This window comes from Sorghum bicolor, chromosome 4, assembly GCF_000003195.3.
Source record: "Sorghum bicolor cultivar BTx623 chromosome 4, Sorghum_bicolor_NCBIv3, whole genome shotgun sequence".
Classification (NCBI taxonomy): Eukaryota; Viridiplantae; Streptophyta; class Magnoliopsida; order Poales; family Poaceae; genus Sorghum; species Sorghum bicolor.
In genome coordinates, this window is record NC_012873.2 from 65,743,504 (window position 1) to 65,757,483 (window position 13,980).

The 13,980-nt window shown below is 41.9% G+C and overlaps 1 protein-coding gene across 3 annotated transcripts; it reads left to right on the plus strand.

The window, feature by feature from the left end:
* On the plus strand, window positions 6,802–13,342 carry LOC110434614 (probable LIM domain-containing serine/threonine-protein kinase DDB_G0286997). 3 transcript variants are annotated; one of them, XM_021458994.1, is made up of 11 exons: window positions 6,802–7,084; window positions 7,916–10,405; window positions 10,483–10,593; window positions 10,675–10,827; window positions 11,040–11,203; window positions 11,290–11,437; window positions 11,552–11,674; window positions 11,774–11,861; window positions 12,536–12,728; window positions 12,816–12,908; window positions 12,985–13,342. In XM_021458994.1, exons 2-9 carry the CDS (start codon window positions 8,036–8,038, stop codon window positions 12,700–12,702), a joined length of 3,324 nt encoding a protein of 1,107 aa, XP_021314669.1. In that variant the 5' UTR covers window positions 6,802–7,084; window positions 7,916–8,035; the 3' UTR covers window positions 12,703–12,728; window positions 12,816–12,908; window positions 12,985–13,342. The 3 variants fall into 3 exon arrangements, with proteins under 3 accessions (XP_021314669.1, XP_021314671.1, XP_021314670.1); XM_021458996.1 differs by having other exon boundaries at window positions 12,816–12,876; XM_021458995.1 differs by having other exon boundaries at window positions 12,536–12,876.

Below are 13,980 nucleotides of genomic sequence, written 5' to 3' on the forward strand. Positions count from 1 at the left end.
TTTCTATATATTTTTACACAAAAATAATAATTATTGAATGCTAGCTAGTATATATATTAAGTATATATATATACACTAAAAAATAATGCATGATGTTAGTATATTATTCTAGTAATAGTTTTTAGTACATTAGTATAAGTGTAGTATATATTATTCTTGTATTATTTTGTAGTGTTATTTTTTTAGTATATTATTTGTAGTATTATTATTCTTGTATTATTCTTGTATTATATTTTATTTTCTAGTGTTTTGTATATATTATTGTTTGTACTATTATTCTAGTATTATTCTTTTAGTATATTATTCTAGTGTATTACTAGGCTTAAGATTCTAGTATTATTTTTGGAGAACTCCAGCACTTTCATTTGTAGTAGTACTAGTAGTATATAAGTCTCTAATATCTATTTTATTTTCTAGTGTTTTGTATATATTATTGTTTGTACTATTATTCTAGTATTATTCTTTTAGTATATTATTCTAGTGTATTACTAGGCTTAAGATTCTAGTATTATTTTTTAGAGCACTCCAACACTTTCATTATTTTTGTAGTATTATTGTAATATATATTCTTGTAGTATTTTTAGTATATATTTGTAGTATATTATTCTTGTATCATATTTTATTTTCTAGTGTGTTGTATATATTATTGTTTGTACTATTATTCTTGTATTATTCTTGTATTATATTTTATTTTCTAGTGTTTTGTATATATTATTGTTTGTACTATTATTCTAGTATTATTCTTTTAGTATATTATTCTAGTGTATTACTAGGCTTAACATTCTAGTATTATTTTTGGAGAACTCCAGCACTTTTATTTGTACTATTATTCTAGTATTGTTTTTTAGTATATTATTCTAGTGTATTTCTTATCTTATATAGAATATATATATATATATATGTATGGTTGTAGACATAGAAATGGCTGACCGTCCTCATGATGATCCTGATTATATGGAAGATGTCATTCAAAATATGATCGACGACGGTAGTCAGTACTTTGTTGATTACCAAGAGATCATGCAAGGCAATCGTACTGAGCAACAAGAGGGCAATGCCCCTGAGCAACAAGAGGGCAATGCCCCTGAGCAACAACTTATCGTGCAACAAGAAGAAAATACTGGCGAGGTATGTAAATGTAAACATATATAATTAATGCATCTCTTACATTAGGTTTTAGACTTATTACTTGGTTATTAATTTAGTATTTTTGTTTCTATATCTACGTGTAGCCTTCTGGATCGACCTCTACAGGGAGAAGCGTACCTCCACGAGGGCCAAAGAAGCCGTTGGAGGGCAGCTATGTAATCTCTGAGTTTGAGATAGCTACAGACAGACCACTTGGTGAGCATGCAAATAAATATGTTAGTCACTGTAGATATCTTGTGAGAGATCAAATACCGATCAGTGCTTGTGAATGGAGAGAGAAGCGAGGTGCTCCTGAGATCAGTTTTGTCTCTGATCGTGACAAGGAGTTAGTTTGGAAAGCCGTCACAGACGTTTTCACCTTCGACACCAACGATGAAGAGTTGAAGGTGCGAATTTATGACTGGACTATGAAGAAGATGGCAGTACTCTTCCAGAATTGGAAGAAGTCTTTGTACAATAAATATGTCAAGAAAAACGAGACTCCAAATTTCAACCTCAAGCATTATGTAAAGCTGAGGGCCTTCTGGGATGACTTTGTGCAGTACAAAACATCAGAAGAGGGCGAGGAACGAGCCAATAGAAACAAAGAGAATGCCAGTAAAAAGACATACCACCACCATATGGGATCAGGTGGTTATAAGAGTGCTGTTCCCAAGTGGGACCGAATGGAACAGGAGATGCTTGCTAGGGGGGTCACACCCGAGACAATAGCAAAGAATTGGAGCGAGCGCTCCAAACATTGGTTCTACGGTCATGGGGGAAGCGTGGACCCAGACACCGGGGCGCTAGTTTGGGGCCAAGAAATCTCTAGAGCAGCAGAGAGACTAGTCCGTGCACGAGAGGCGGTTCAGTTTGGTGAGTTCAGGCCTAACAGGGAGAAGGATGAACTCACCTATGTGCTTGAAAATCCTGAGCACGGTGGGCGTACGAGAGGCTATGGGGCAGTTCCGTGGCTGCAATCATTCCAAGCCGATCAAGATACCTACAGAAGCCGCTAGAGAAAGAAGGATGAGGAGGCAGAGCGGATCCGCCGCCTGGAAGCTTTTGTTCTGCAGTCACAAGAGCGCGAGAAAGCTCGTGAAGAATGGATGCAGGCAGAGATTCAAAGGCAAGTGCAAGCAGCACTTAGTCAAATGACGAAAGGGCAAGGTACATCACAGCCTGAGGTCAATGTTAGCCCCCCAGGCCAGTTGAAAAGCAGCTGCGCATCCACGGAAGTACCAACCATTCAGGATGACACGAAGCTACACTTCCCCGTGGATGATGTCACAGAGGCTTTTACTACCTGTGAGCTGCATGTACCAGATGGGAATGCCACCAAAAAGGTGGCTATCGCTGTTGTCAACCCTATCGACCGAACGAGAACTCCAAGAATCCATAATCGACCAGTACCTGGTGGATATGCTAGCGTCTCGGTTGATAGGGTTGAGAAAGGTTGTGGCAATGTGCCACTAGACATAGAAGGGGGAGACGGAGAGAAGACCTTAGGTGAAGCTGAGAAGACATTTATTTATTGGCGCAAGCGCTTCATAATTATTCCTCAGCATAGGTTTGTGTGTGATTTTACTTCTTATATTATTTATTATGTATTGAAATTAAAAAAAAGTTTGCTCACAAAACTTGTAATTGTTTTCTTTACAGGGACTCTTCCAACCTAAGTCCAGTTCTCTTCCCAGCGCATCATAGTGCTGCTGGCGGTGACAATGCTGGATCTCCTCCAACACCTACGGTGGCCACACCGACCCCGCCACCGCCTCCACCACGGTCTCCACCTCCTCCACCGAGGTCTCCAACTCCTCCACCGAGGTCTCCAACTCCTCCACCGAGGTCTCCAACTCCTCCACCGCGTTCTCCAACGCCAAAAAGATCGGCCCCACCACCTCCACCGCCTGCACCGCCCTCTCCAAAGAGTGCACGGTCGGTCCCCTCGCCTCCAAAGCGAGGTAGTAAGAAGCGGTCCGCCCAAGAAGGACCGAAGTCATCGGTCCACCTCCAAAGAAGGCTGCCTCAGCAAAGAGAGCTAAGACGCCAGAAAAATTACCTTACGAAAAGAGTAAAGAGGAGGTAATTGCTACATCCAAAGCTGAGGTCCAACAATTTTTTGATAAAATAAAGGAGGATAGGAAAAAACGGCTTAACCCAGAAAAGCCGTACTTTTATGTGAAGCCATCGGAACTGAGGCAGAAGGTGGCAGACCATCAAAAGAAGCAACGCGAAGCTCAGAAAAAGCCAGCACTTTCGGACTATGAGCGGTCTCTGGTCAAGTCTTCACAGCCTACTAAGAAGAGAGTAGGAAAGGGGGTCCCACAGCTCGGAGAAGTATCAAAACGGTGCCCCCTTTGATTGTGCCAAATCAATACGGCTCAAATGAAGACTTGATGCCAAAGAAATCCTTAGTGTTGTCTGAGCTAGACTCGCTTGAGCGTTACTTTGGACAGAGCGGTTTAAATATAGAAGAAATTGCCGCCATTCTTGGATGCCAAACATTTGAAAAAGCCGAGGTAGTTGATCAATGGAGGGCAAGATATGAACCGGGCAGGAGTCTATTCGACCCTAAGCGTTTACACGAGCTCGGCACACAAATGTTTGCAATAAACAAATGGTGCATTGAGGCGTCTAAAAGGGGAGATAATTGGATTTCTGTTCGTATTAGACAACATCACTACTTCCGTGGAGATGACCTCATATACGTGCAGTTCGAAGAATTGCACCAATTATGCCACCTCGACGCTCTTGACAAATCTCTTGTCAGCTGCTTTTGTCTGTAAGTATTTTTTTCTTTTTATTATACTTCTAACTTCTTTAATTACATGTATATAATCCTTACACACTTAGGATTTGTATGTATATATGCAGGCACCAAATGAGAGAGCTCAGAATGAAAAATGATAATAGTATTGGGTTCGTTGACCCTTATATTGTTTTCAAGGCTCCGCAGGCAGTGTGGACAGCAGATCATGAGACAGAAGTCTGCACCAATCTTATGAGGTTCTTTGTGAACCAAAAAGAAAAACAAAAAATACTCTTCCCCTTCAACTTCGAGTGAGTTATATAGTTATTAAGTGCATGCATATTTTATTTTACATTATAGGACTGACTATATATATATGTGTGTGTAAACAGCTTTCACTGGATACTCATGGTCATTGAAATTCCCAAGAACCGGTTGATAATCTTTGACTCAATGAGAAAACCACAAGAAAATTATCAACAAATGGTAAACATTATTCAAAGGTACGTAATGTCGATCTCAGCTACAAAAATATCATAATATGACTTTGTAATTATTAGTTCACGATCCACAATGGCTGTGTATAGGGTTTGGGAAAGATTCATTGACCGTGAACATCTCAGTGGATGTAAAGCGCCGCTTAACATAATACATCCACAAGTAAGTTCTACTAGCTAACAAACTTTCGCTAACTTTTAGCCTTCTTATTGTCGTGGTCTATATATATATATATATATATATATATATATCGTACAGTGGTGTTTAAGACAAGAAGGGGGGAACAATCTATGTGCATATTACGTGTGCAAATTCATGATGGCACAAGTCAATCAAACACCCACAGAGACGCTCAGAGTACGTTACATGTCTCTTTTCATTATCTCCTGAATTATATTGAATAACTTAGATAACTAATACCTTTTTTATTTATTTCAAATTAAAGACGGAATGGCTGAGGGAAAAAGTCCTACAACAAGACCGAATCAAAGCTATCCAAGAGACGATAGCAGGATTTCTCCGTGACCAAGTGATCAATCCAAACGGCGAGTTTCACTTCAACGGCAACGAAACTCTTATTCCAAACAACGATGATCATTTATATCGTTTGTAGACATTGGGAGAAAAAAACTCTATGTATATATGTGTTACGAATTTTGTACATATAAAACTATATATATATATAAAGCTTTTTACATATCTATTTAATTTTTGATGTGGTCTATTCATTTTATTATAGGCAAAGCTTAATTATTAAGCTAAGCCTATAATTTTCATTTATATATGCTTAATATGCGTGTAATATAAATATATTATTGTATCAGAAAAACATGTATTGAAAAATCTATTATTATATATTATATATAAACAAGAACCGAAGAAGTGAACCAAAAAAAAGAAAAAGAAACCCTTTAACACTGGTTGGTAATAACGTGGCAGCCCTGGCAGGACCCTTTAACACCGGTTGGTATTACCAACCGGTGTTAAAGGGGGGCTTTAGCCCCGGTTGCCCGAACCAGGACTAAAGGGTGGGCCTTTAGTCCCGGAAGGGCAGCACCGGCTCAAGAACCGGGGCAACAGGCCCTTCTCGATCGGTGCTAATGACCGAACGTGTGGCAGTGAAACTAAATAATATTGACGCATCGTGGTACGTGAACGTGCAGTGACAGGTTCCATAACACTATTGCATATGATATTATGATTTGATTCTTATTAAGTGACATGTTGCTGACGTTTGTACGCTCTCTTTAGCATCGTTTGGCATATTATTTGGTATAATTTTTGCTTTTTTTGTGAGTGGTTATGGGGGTATATTTCAAGCACATCTTATGGTATCCTTGACTTGAGTTGAGTGCGCCATCCTACAGCGACTTATGTCACCTTCTGTTAGATACTCCTATTATATATCTTCAATTATAATCAAAGTATCAATACATTCCATGAAACATGTAAAGGAATCTTCCACTCTGTTTTGCATGTCACAAATTTGTTTTTGGCTGCACTAATAAGATAGAACAAGCATTTGACGACCATTAATATTTATTTTATTAATTCATCATTTTATTATTAGTGTCAACTTACCTATATGATTACAATTTTGTATCGCATACTCACTCTATCCTAAAATATAAGGAATCCATATTTCAAAAGTTAAACTAAAATACAAGGTATTTCGGGTCACCCAAATCAGCTCCTTATTTTGACTGAAAATTGTTTGGATACCATGTATTTTAGGACGAATAGAGTGAATAGCAAATAACATATAGCTAGAGCAACTGTTGGTTAAAGAATCATGTCCTAAAGAAACCCATCATGCATGCCTATTAATTAAGCTTAAGCAATATATATTTCTTATAATCTTAAGCTGCATTAGAACTTTGTCTATACATATAAGCTATCAACATCAACAGTTTGCTAGCGGATACAATTGTAACAGCTATCTATTCATACAAAGTATCCACATCAGCACGCCACATTATTATCTATACTAATATGTTGATGCATGCACAACTAATCTAATCTAGACACCCTAGATAGGCCTCGCTGGGAGTCATATGGCTAACGACTACATACAGAGTATACAGAGTATACACACAGTGATGAGATGAGGCACACTGAGTCAGTAGTGACGACTCCATGGGCATCGCCGTACGTGACTGGTTTCCACATTCGTGCGTGGTGTGCCGCCGTGTAGTACCCAGCCGCCCAGGCAAGCGACCAGAGCCGGGCCGAGCCGACCCGGAGCGGACGAACCCCGCGGTGTCGCGCGATAAATCGGGAGCAGAGCAGGAGCAGAGCCTAACAGAAAAGGCAAGCCGCGTGTCGTCCCCGCCAGGCAGCCACTGCCACCCTCCCCCCACCTCTCTCGACCCCACCCGACACCGCGCGGACCCGGAGCCGCACGCCCGCACCGCCTCCCGCCCCCAAACCGGCGCCGACGAGCCCCAGCGCCCAATGGCGGCGGCCTTCCTCGACCTGGAGGCCCGCGTGACATGATCCCTGGCCCTCCGAGGAAGGGAATATCCGCGCGCGCGCGCACCCCCGCCCCACACCCCAGCCAGAGCCCGCCCACACAGCCCCCAATCCTCGCCTTCCCCACCGCAAATCCTTCTCGACTCGTCCGTCTCTCCTCCACCGCCTCGCGCGCCGCCCGGCAGGCGGCCGCAATCGGCTGCTCGTGCTCGCGTGGCCCCGGATCGCCGCCAGGTGCTCTCTCTCTCTCTCTCTCTCTCTCTCTCTCTCTCTCTCTCTCTCTCTCGTGGATTCTCTGAATTTGTTTCCTTCTCATCGGTCGTTTTGTTCTGCTTCCGCGTCCATTCGTTCGTTTTGGCCCTTCCCCTTACTCCGGGTCCGGGGGAATTTAGGAGGGGTTGGTTTTCGTAGGTGGCGGTTTGAGATTTTGCGGGAGGGGGTGGGTCGAGATTCGTGGGAGTCGTGGCATGCGGTTCCGCAGCTCCGCTCGAGGTGCTCCAGCGAGATTGCTGGAGCTCGTTCCATGAATTTTTTTTGGAGTCTGATCGCAGGCCTTTGATTTCAGCGCGCGTGCGTTAGTCTTGCTTGGCCCTTGTCTCGGAAAGTTGTTTTAGTTCAGCATGCATCAGCTTCGTTTCTTACGTATCTGTATTTTTGTGGGAATTTAGGTCATTATTAGTGATCAGTGAAGGCTCACCCTGTGTGGGATCAAAATTGTGGCTTTTCCCTCTCGACAGCAGATGACTTCTGCATTTTTTTCTGAACCCTTTATTATTTGCGGTCCTTGTTTTTTTATGGAAAATCGTTGGAGAACTGGGTCTCAGCTAGCGGTAGGATTTTTCTGAGGTGCTATTGGATGGACTTGGAAAATAAAGTACTCCTAAATATGTGGTAAAATAACTGTGTGATTTGGTAACAGAGGTTCGTGTAGATCAGTAACTGTGTGATTTGGTAACGGAGCTTCGTGTAGATCAGTTACCTGTGTGATGGAGATGCACACCTCACTTTTTTCCTGTCTTCCTTTAATGCATTAATAATAACTGTTTCTTTGCCCCCTTTCAACAGGAAGTGACTAATTGGTGGTGCGCATAGGACTTGCTGGATTTCAGTTGTCTGATATACTCAGGACTCAGTGCTGATCAAGTGAACCTATTCGCTTCAACTTGGTTTCAGTCTCACACAAGTATGGCGCCCTCTGCTGCAGTCCCGGGCGGTTCTGAGGCTGAGGGGGCACCACGCATGGCCAAGTTCCTCTGCAGCTTTGGAGGCAGTATCCTTCCCCGACCACTCGATGGCTGTCTTCGATATGTTGGTGGTGAGACAAGGATTGTCATGTTGCCGCGTGACATATCATATGCCGACCTAGCTGCACGGATGAGAGAGCTCTATAAGGATGCTGATATCATCAAGTACCAGCAACCTGATGAGGATCTGGATGCGCTGGTCTCGGTTGTGAACGACGATGATGTGGTGAACATGATGGAGGAGTATGACAAGGTCATTGCCACTGGGGAGGCCTTCACTCGGCTCAGGATCTTCTTATTTTCTCAGCATTTGGATGATGATGCTGCATCAGTGGCTGTGCATTACAATGTAGACGAGCGGGAAACAGAGAGGAGGTATGTAGATGCGCTCAACAGCCTTGGTGATGTTAAGTCACCTTCCTCCCCTGTATCTGTGGAGCAGCTTTTTGGCATTGGAGGCAATGATTCAGGAATTCCAGATTTTGCTGGCTTGAGACATTTGAATGTCCCTCGTCCATCACATAGTCAGAGGTATGGAGAGATGGATTCCCCTTGGAGCCCTGCATATGTCTCGCCTGGCCAGTACGGAGTGCATGACCCAAGGGATTTTCCAATTTCACCATCATCTGCAAGGTTCCAAGTAGGAGCGGAGGATTTTGATGAGAGGATTCCTGACGACTTTGTAAGGCAGTCACCAAAATATCGGCATTATGAGGCCCAGTCACCATCACATGTGGATAATTTAGTCTGGCTTCCACCTGGTGCTATAATTCAGCAAAATGCAGGCTTTCCCGGTAATTTGAGCCGGTCCAACAATTTCTTGGATGGGAACAGCGGATGTGATCACTGCCGTTCACCATTCCAGAAGGGTCAAGGTTCAGTGAGTGATCCTATCTATATGAACCCTCGTTGGACTCGGCCAGTCCAACAACATTTTGACCAAGCAAGCATGATTAGTGATTATCCAAGTCACCATGCTAGTTCTTGTTCAGATTACTGCCGCCCTGGTGAGCATTATGTGGGAGGTCAAGATGTTAGATTGGAAAATGGTGTTTATGTTAAAGAGCAAAATGGTGGCCATCCTCCCATGTTTTATAATGAGTCACATCCTCATGATAGAGTCTGGCATGCACATACCAACCAAAGTCATCAGCGGTATGAGGATCCAAGGCTGCATCATCCTGCTAATGGTAGAGTGATTGAACCATACATTGTCGATGGCAACTCTGTCAATTCAGCATTTGCACCAAACAAAGTATATGAAATGCATTCAGCATCTCTTGGTCGTTCTAGTCATGAAAGTCCTCACCATTTTCATGGTACCAGTGAGCTCATAAATGACACGTACCACAACCAACAAGTTGGAGGCAGTGGGTCGTATGTGCAACCAGCAGGGTTTGAAGAATCCTCTGGGCAGCATTACAACCACTCTTCGGCCTATGGTGCAGATTCCTTTTACCAAATGCAGCAGAATTTGCCACCGATTCAGTCCCTGAGGAGGAGAGCGAACAGCCCTGTTCACACTGCCTCACCATATGATTCCCCACACCTGCCAATGCCAAATGGGAGCATTAGCACAAACTTTGTTAGAAATACAGGTGATGTTAGTCCCAGGATACCAGGTCTACCTGGATATGATCGGATGCCAAACCCATGGACTCCTCCCAATGGCAACATACCATATAGAGTTGTTGGACATGATGTTCCTTCTGCCATGGAAAACACTAGTGCTTTTGCACCTAGGTCTAATCCAACTGCTGCTCAGTATGTTCAGCCTTTTATTGCTCCTGAATCAATCCAGCATCAACCTGGAGGTCCATTGATTCATCCTGAAAGAGCATACCCTGAACCCATGCCGGCATCATATGCTGATAGCAAAGTAGCTGTTTCTGCATTGCCCCTCACTGATCAATTATCCAGGTTGGATGCAAACACAATGAAGAAACTTGAAGGTCCAGATGATAACTCTACTCGAAATGTGAATGAAACAACTCCTTTGCATGCTGTGAATGAACCAAGTACCTTACCCCACCATGTTGGAGCTGTGCATGAAGTCAGTCCTAAGCAGAAGCCAACCGAACATGAAAGCAGGCAAAAGCAACATGAAGCTGGGGCTACAGCACTGCAGGAATGTGGGGATATTTCAGAGGATAGGTTGAATTTCCTTCCTGAATTAATTGCCTCTGTTAAAAAGGCAGCACTGGAAGATGCTGCTGAGACACAAATAGTCCAATCAGATGCTAATGCTGCTGTTTCACCTGTTCCTGATGATGACGATAATGGAAAGAAGTTGGATGAGGCAACTGCTGTTGTAAGTAATGCTTCAAGGTTGAGCTTTTTAACTACTAAACTACAAATGATCTCCACTCAGATCGTTTTGTTTTGCAGAATACAGATGCAAATCAGGACCCTGATTTGCAAGGAAGCCTTGATCGGCAGAAGAGCTCCAAGATTGAGTCCACAACTGCTGAAGCTGAAGCTTTGTCAAAAGGACTACAGGTATGTTTGGTGATCTCCTTTTGTGTAGTACTGTTTGAATTTTACCTTATGTTCCATTTATAATCTGTATGGATCATGCAGACTATACAAAATGATGATTTGGAGGAAATTAGAGAGCTGGGTTCAGGTACTTATGGTGCGGTCTATCATGGTAAATGGAGGGGATGTGATGTTGCTATTAAAAGAATAAAAGCAAGTTGCTTTGATGGAAGACCATCTGAGAGAGAGCGTTTGGTATGTTTAATTTGCTTTGTTGATAGGTCCCTCAAATTTAGATTTTTGTGCTTTCAAATGTTTGCACTGACCTTACGTTACTGATTCATCGAAGTCCTTGACAGTATTCTGAACAGTATTTTGAGTTATTCAACTGGTCTGAGAAGAAAGTAAATTTGAACTTCTGCCTCTGTGCAAAATGATTCTAGTTCAGATTTATCCAATTTTTGCAGATTGCGGATTTCTGGAAAGAAGCTCTGATCCTAAGCTCACTTCATCATCCAAATGTGGTTTCATTTTATGGTGTAGTTCGTGATGGTCCGGATGGAAGCTTAGCAACTGTTACTGAGTTTATGGTCAATGGGTCTCTCAAACAGTTCCTGAGGAAAAAAGACAGGTACTACATTTCTTAATTCAAGAAATAAGAATATATGTATCTTTTATTTCTCCTTTATCAAACTCTAAAATAAAGCACTTGTGCAGGACAATAGATCGCCGGAAGAGAGTAATATTAGCCATGGATGCTGCATTTGGCATGGAGTATTTGCACGGGAAGAATATAGTCCATTTTGACCTGAAGTGTGAGAATCTACTAGTGAACATGAGGGATCCGCAGCGACCAATCTGCAAGGTTTGATCCCTTCCCCAGCCTTTCCCTTTACTGCTTTATCTTTCTGGGGAATTATTTTGGCAATGGTCGATATCTTCTCCTGACTTTTCCCCAACTCAAATACTTTCTGATCAGATCGGTGATCTCGGACTATCAAAGGTTAAACAACATACTTTGGTATCTGGTGGTGTCAGAGGAACCTTACCATGGATGGCACCAGAGCTTCTGAGTGGGAAAAGTAATATGGTGTCAGAGAAGGTAAGACTACTTTGTCTTGTAAGTACATTTATTTGACCATATTAAACAATGCCCCACTTTTTTGTATTCTGACAAAAACTATTTTTATGTATCTTGTAGATCGACGTCTATTCGTTTGGAATTGTCATGTGGGAGCTGCTTACTGGGGATGAGCCATACTCTGATATGCGTGCTGCTGAAATTATTGGTAATGTCAAGTTCCCTATAGTAATGTAGAATGCTATGCCTTGATCTGTTATGACACTTTCCACCACATTTCGACATTATGTTTTGGTATATCTTAGTTATAATAATTTGTGGACTTCAGAACTCTGAACAGATGTTCAGTGAAAGTTATCTTCTAGAATTTACTTGCATTTGGATTTGGATGCAGCTTTGAAAGAATAAATAAGGCCGAGCTAATAGAAAAGAAGGTGGTATCTATAGTGGACATATAAATGGGTCAGTTGTAAGTCCCCAGATGTCTTGAGTAGTGAAGGTGGGACATATAATTAAATAGTGGACTTCATACAAAGCCAGATTAATGTAGTTGGAGTTGTACCTTGAATCGGGTTATTGGAACTGAAATGATGATGAAGATTCAAGGACTTAACAATATGTATGGTGTAGTTATGTAGTTGCACTTGCAGAATTTGTTTCCTTTTTTGGATTTTCCTGTGATAGCATGACTTTTTCTCCTTTTGCATAGTAACATTGACAATTTGGTAGCTGTGGATTTGCCCTACATTGTGCTGTGTCATTTCAGTACACATAATACAGATAGGGGATTTATGTTAAGTTTTTTGAATCTTAGTCATAAATATATCGCCGAGGCTTGTTATTATGTCACAGAAGTGATTTCATTGTAATGCATTTTTCTAGGGGGCATTGTAAACGATTCCCTACGTCCTCAAATCCCTTCGTGGTGTGATCCTGAGTGGAAGGGGTTGATGGAAAGCTGTTGGTCCAGTGATCCAGCTGAGAGACCGTCCTTCACTGATATATCTCAAAGGTTGAGGAAAATGGCCGCTGCAATGAATGTGAAGTAAAGGTTTGGAAGCCATAAATGGATCATGTAAGTGTTCCCACATCCAATATAGTGATTACAAGAGGAAGGCAGAGTTCAAACTGGATTATGAGTATGTTTCAAATGTCTTGGCAGCATCTCAGTTTACCCTACTCCAAGTGATTATTTATCAAGTGCTTACTTCATGGAAGAAAAAGTATGTCATGGAGATTCCAAAGCATGTTTAATGTGAGTCAGCTATTGGGTTTGTTTATTCCTTGTATGACCCACTAGTAAAAACTGACGTTTCTGTTACCTGTTTCAGGATATTTTTTTTTAATCCTGCAGTAAACCGGCTATCAAATGCCTTCGGTCGAAAACAAGTATGCTATATAGCGTATTGTCTTGATGGGAACTGTTGGACTGTAATTGTAAATAAGTTTTGACTTGCTTCATCTTGCTGGCACGTATTAGATGTGCAAAGTAATAGGCACGATCAAAGCTGGACACAGTTATCCTTTTTCCCCATACAAATTGTGTCCTAGGAGAGATGGATCGAACACGACTAGAGCTATCCTTGTTCAGATTGTACATAGTCTAAAAATAATAGTATAATACTGTTTCCCTGTATATATCACCACTTCCTATTTGAATGACCATATGTTTGCATCGTCCTTGTTTCACCTCCATGTCTGGTTACAATATATATCGCCTGTTTTTTTGTAAAAGTTATCTTGTGGTTTTGCTGTACCCCCATTTATTTGGAGGGAGAGTAGAGTAGTTTTCCTGTTCAGTCCTCATCGATCAGGTAAAGCCACTGTCTATCCAAGGAGACCATGGAGCAGCGGTATCAATTGCATTACCATTGTTATGCTCCATTGCTTGTCACTCTGGATGCAATTTGACTTCTAATTTTAAATATGGAGAGCATATAATTTTGCAGACATAATGGAGAAGGATGTTTAGGTAGCTCTGCTCCATGAATGTATAAACAGTGTGATGCCTGTCGCGTCCAACATTCTGACTTTCTGAGATTCTCATTTGTTAGTGTCACTTACCTGCCAGTTCCGTTCTCCTCTTTTATGTAGGAATACCTGATTACAGTTTGATTAACAAGGATAATTTCACCACCTTGGTATACATAATTGTGGCCTGGCCTGGCCAAAATTACAGTGTAGCCTAGCAATTAGAAGTAGGTAACCTGTTTTGATCTGCATTATTGTTCAGAATTCCTTGCACTTGTCCTCCCAATCAGACTCGGCTTAACTTGACCTTGCAGGGACTCGTTGCCTTTGACATCTATTTGGATTTTGGAACCTGC

What these genes read in the sequence shown, in the direction of transcription:
- LOC110434614 (XM_021458995.1), top strand. Translation starts at nt 8,036, where the DNA reads ATGGCGCCCTCTGCTGCAGTCCCGGGCGGTTCTGAGGCTGAGGGGGCA. An exon ending in CTTTGTCAAAAGGACTACAG is followed by an intron (nt 10,594 to 10,674) that starts GTATGTTTGGTG and finishes TGGATCATGCAG; the next exon opens with ACTATACAAAATGATGATTT. An exon ending in CATCTGAGAGAGAGCGTTTG is followed by an intron (nt 10,828 to 11,039) that starts GTATGTTTAATT and finishes CAATTTTTGCAG; the next exon opens with ATTGCGGATTTCTGGAAAGA.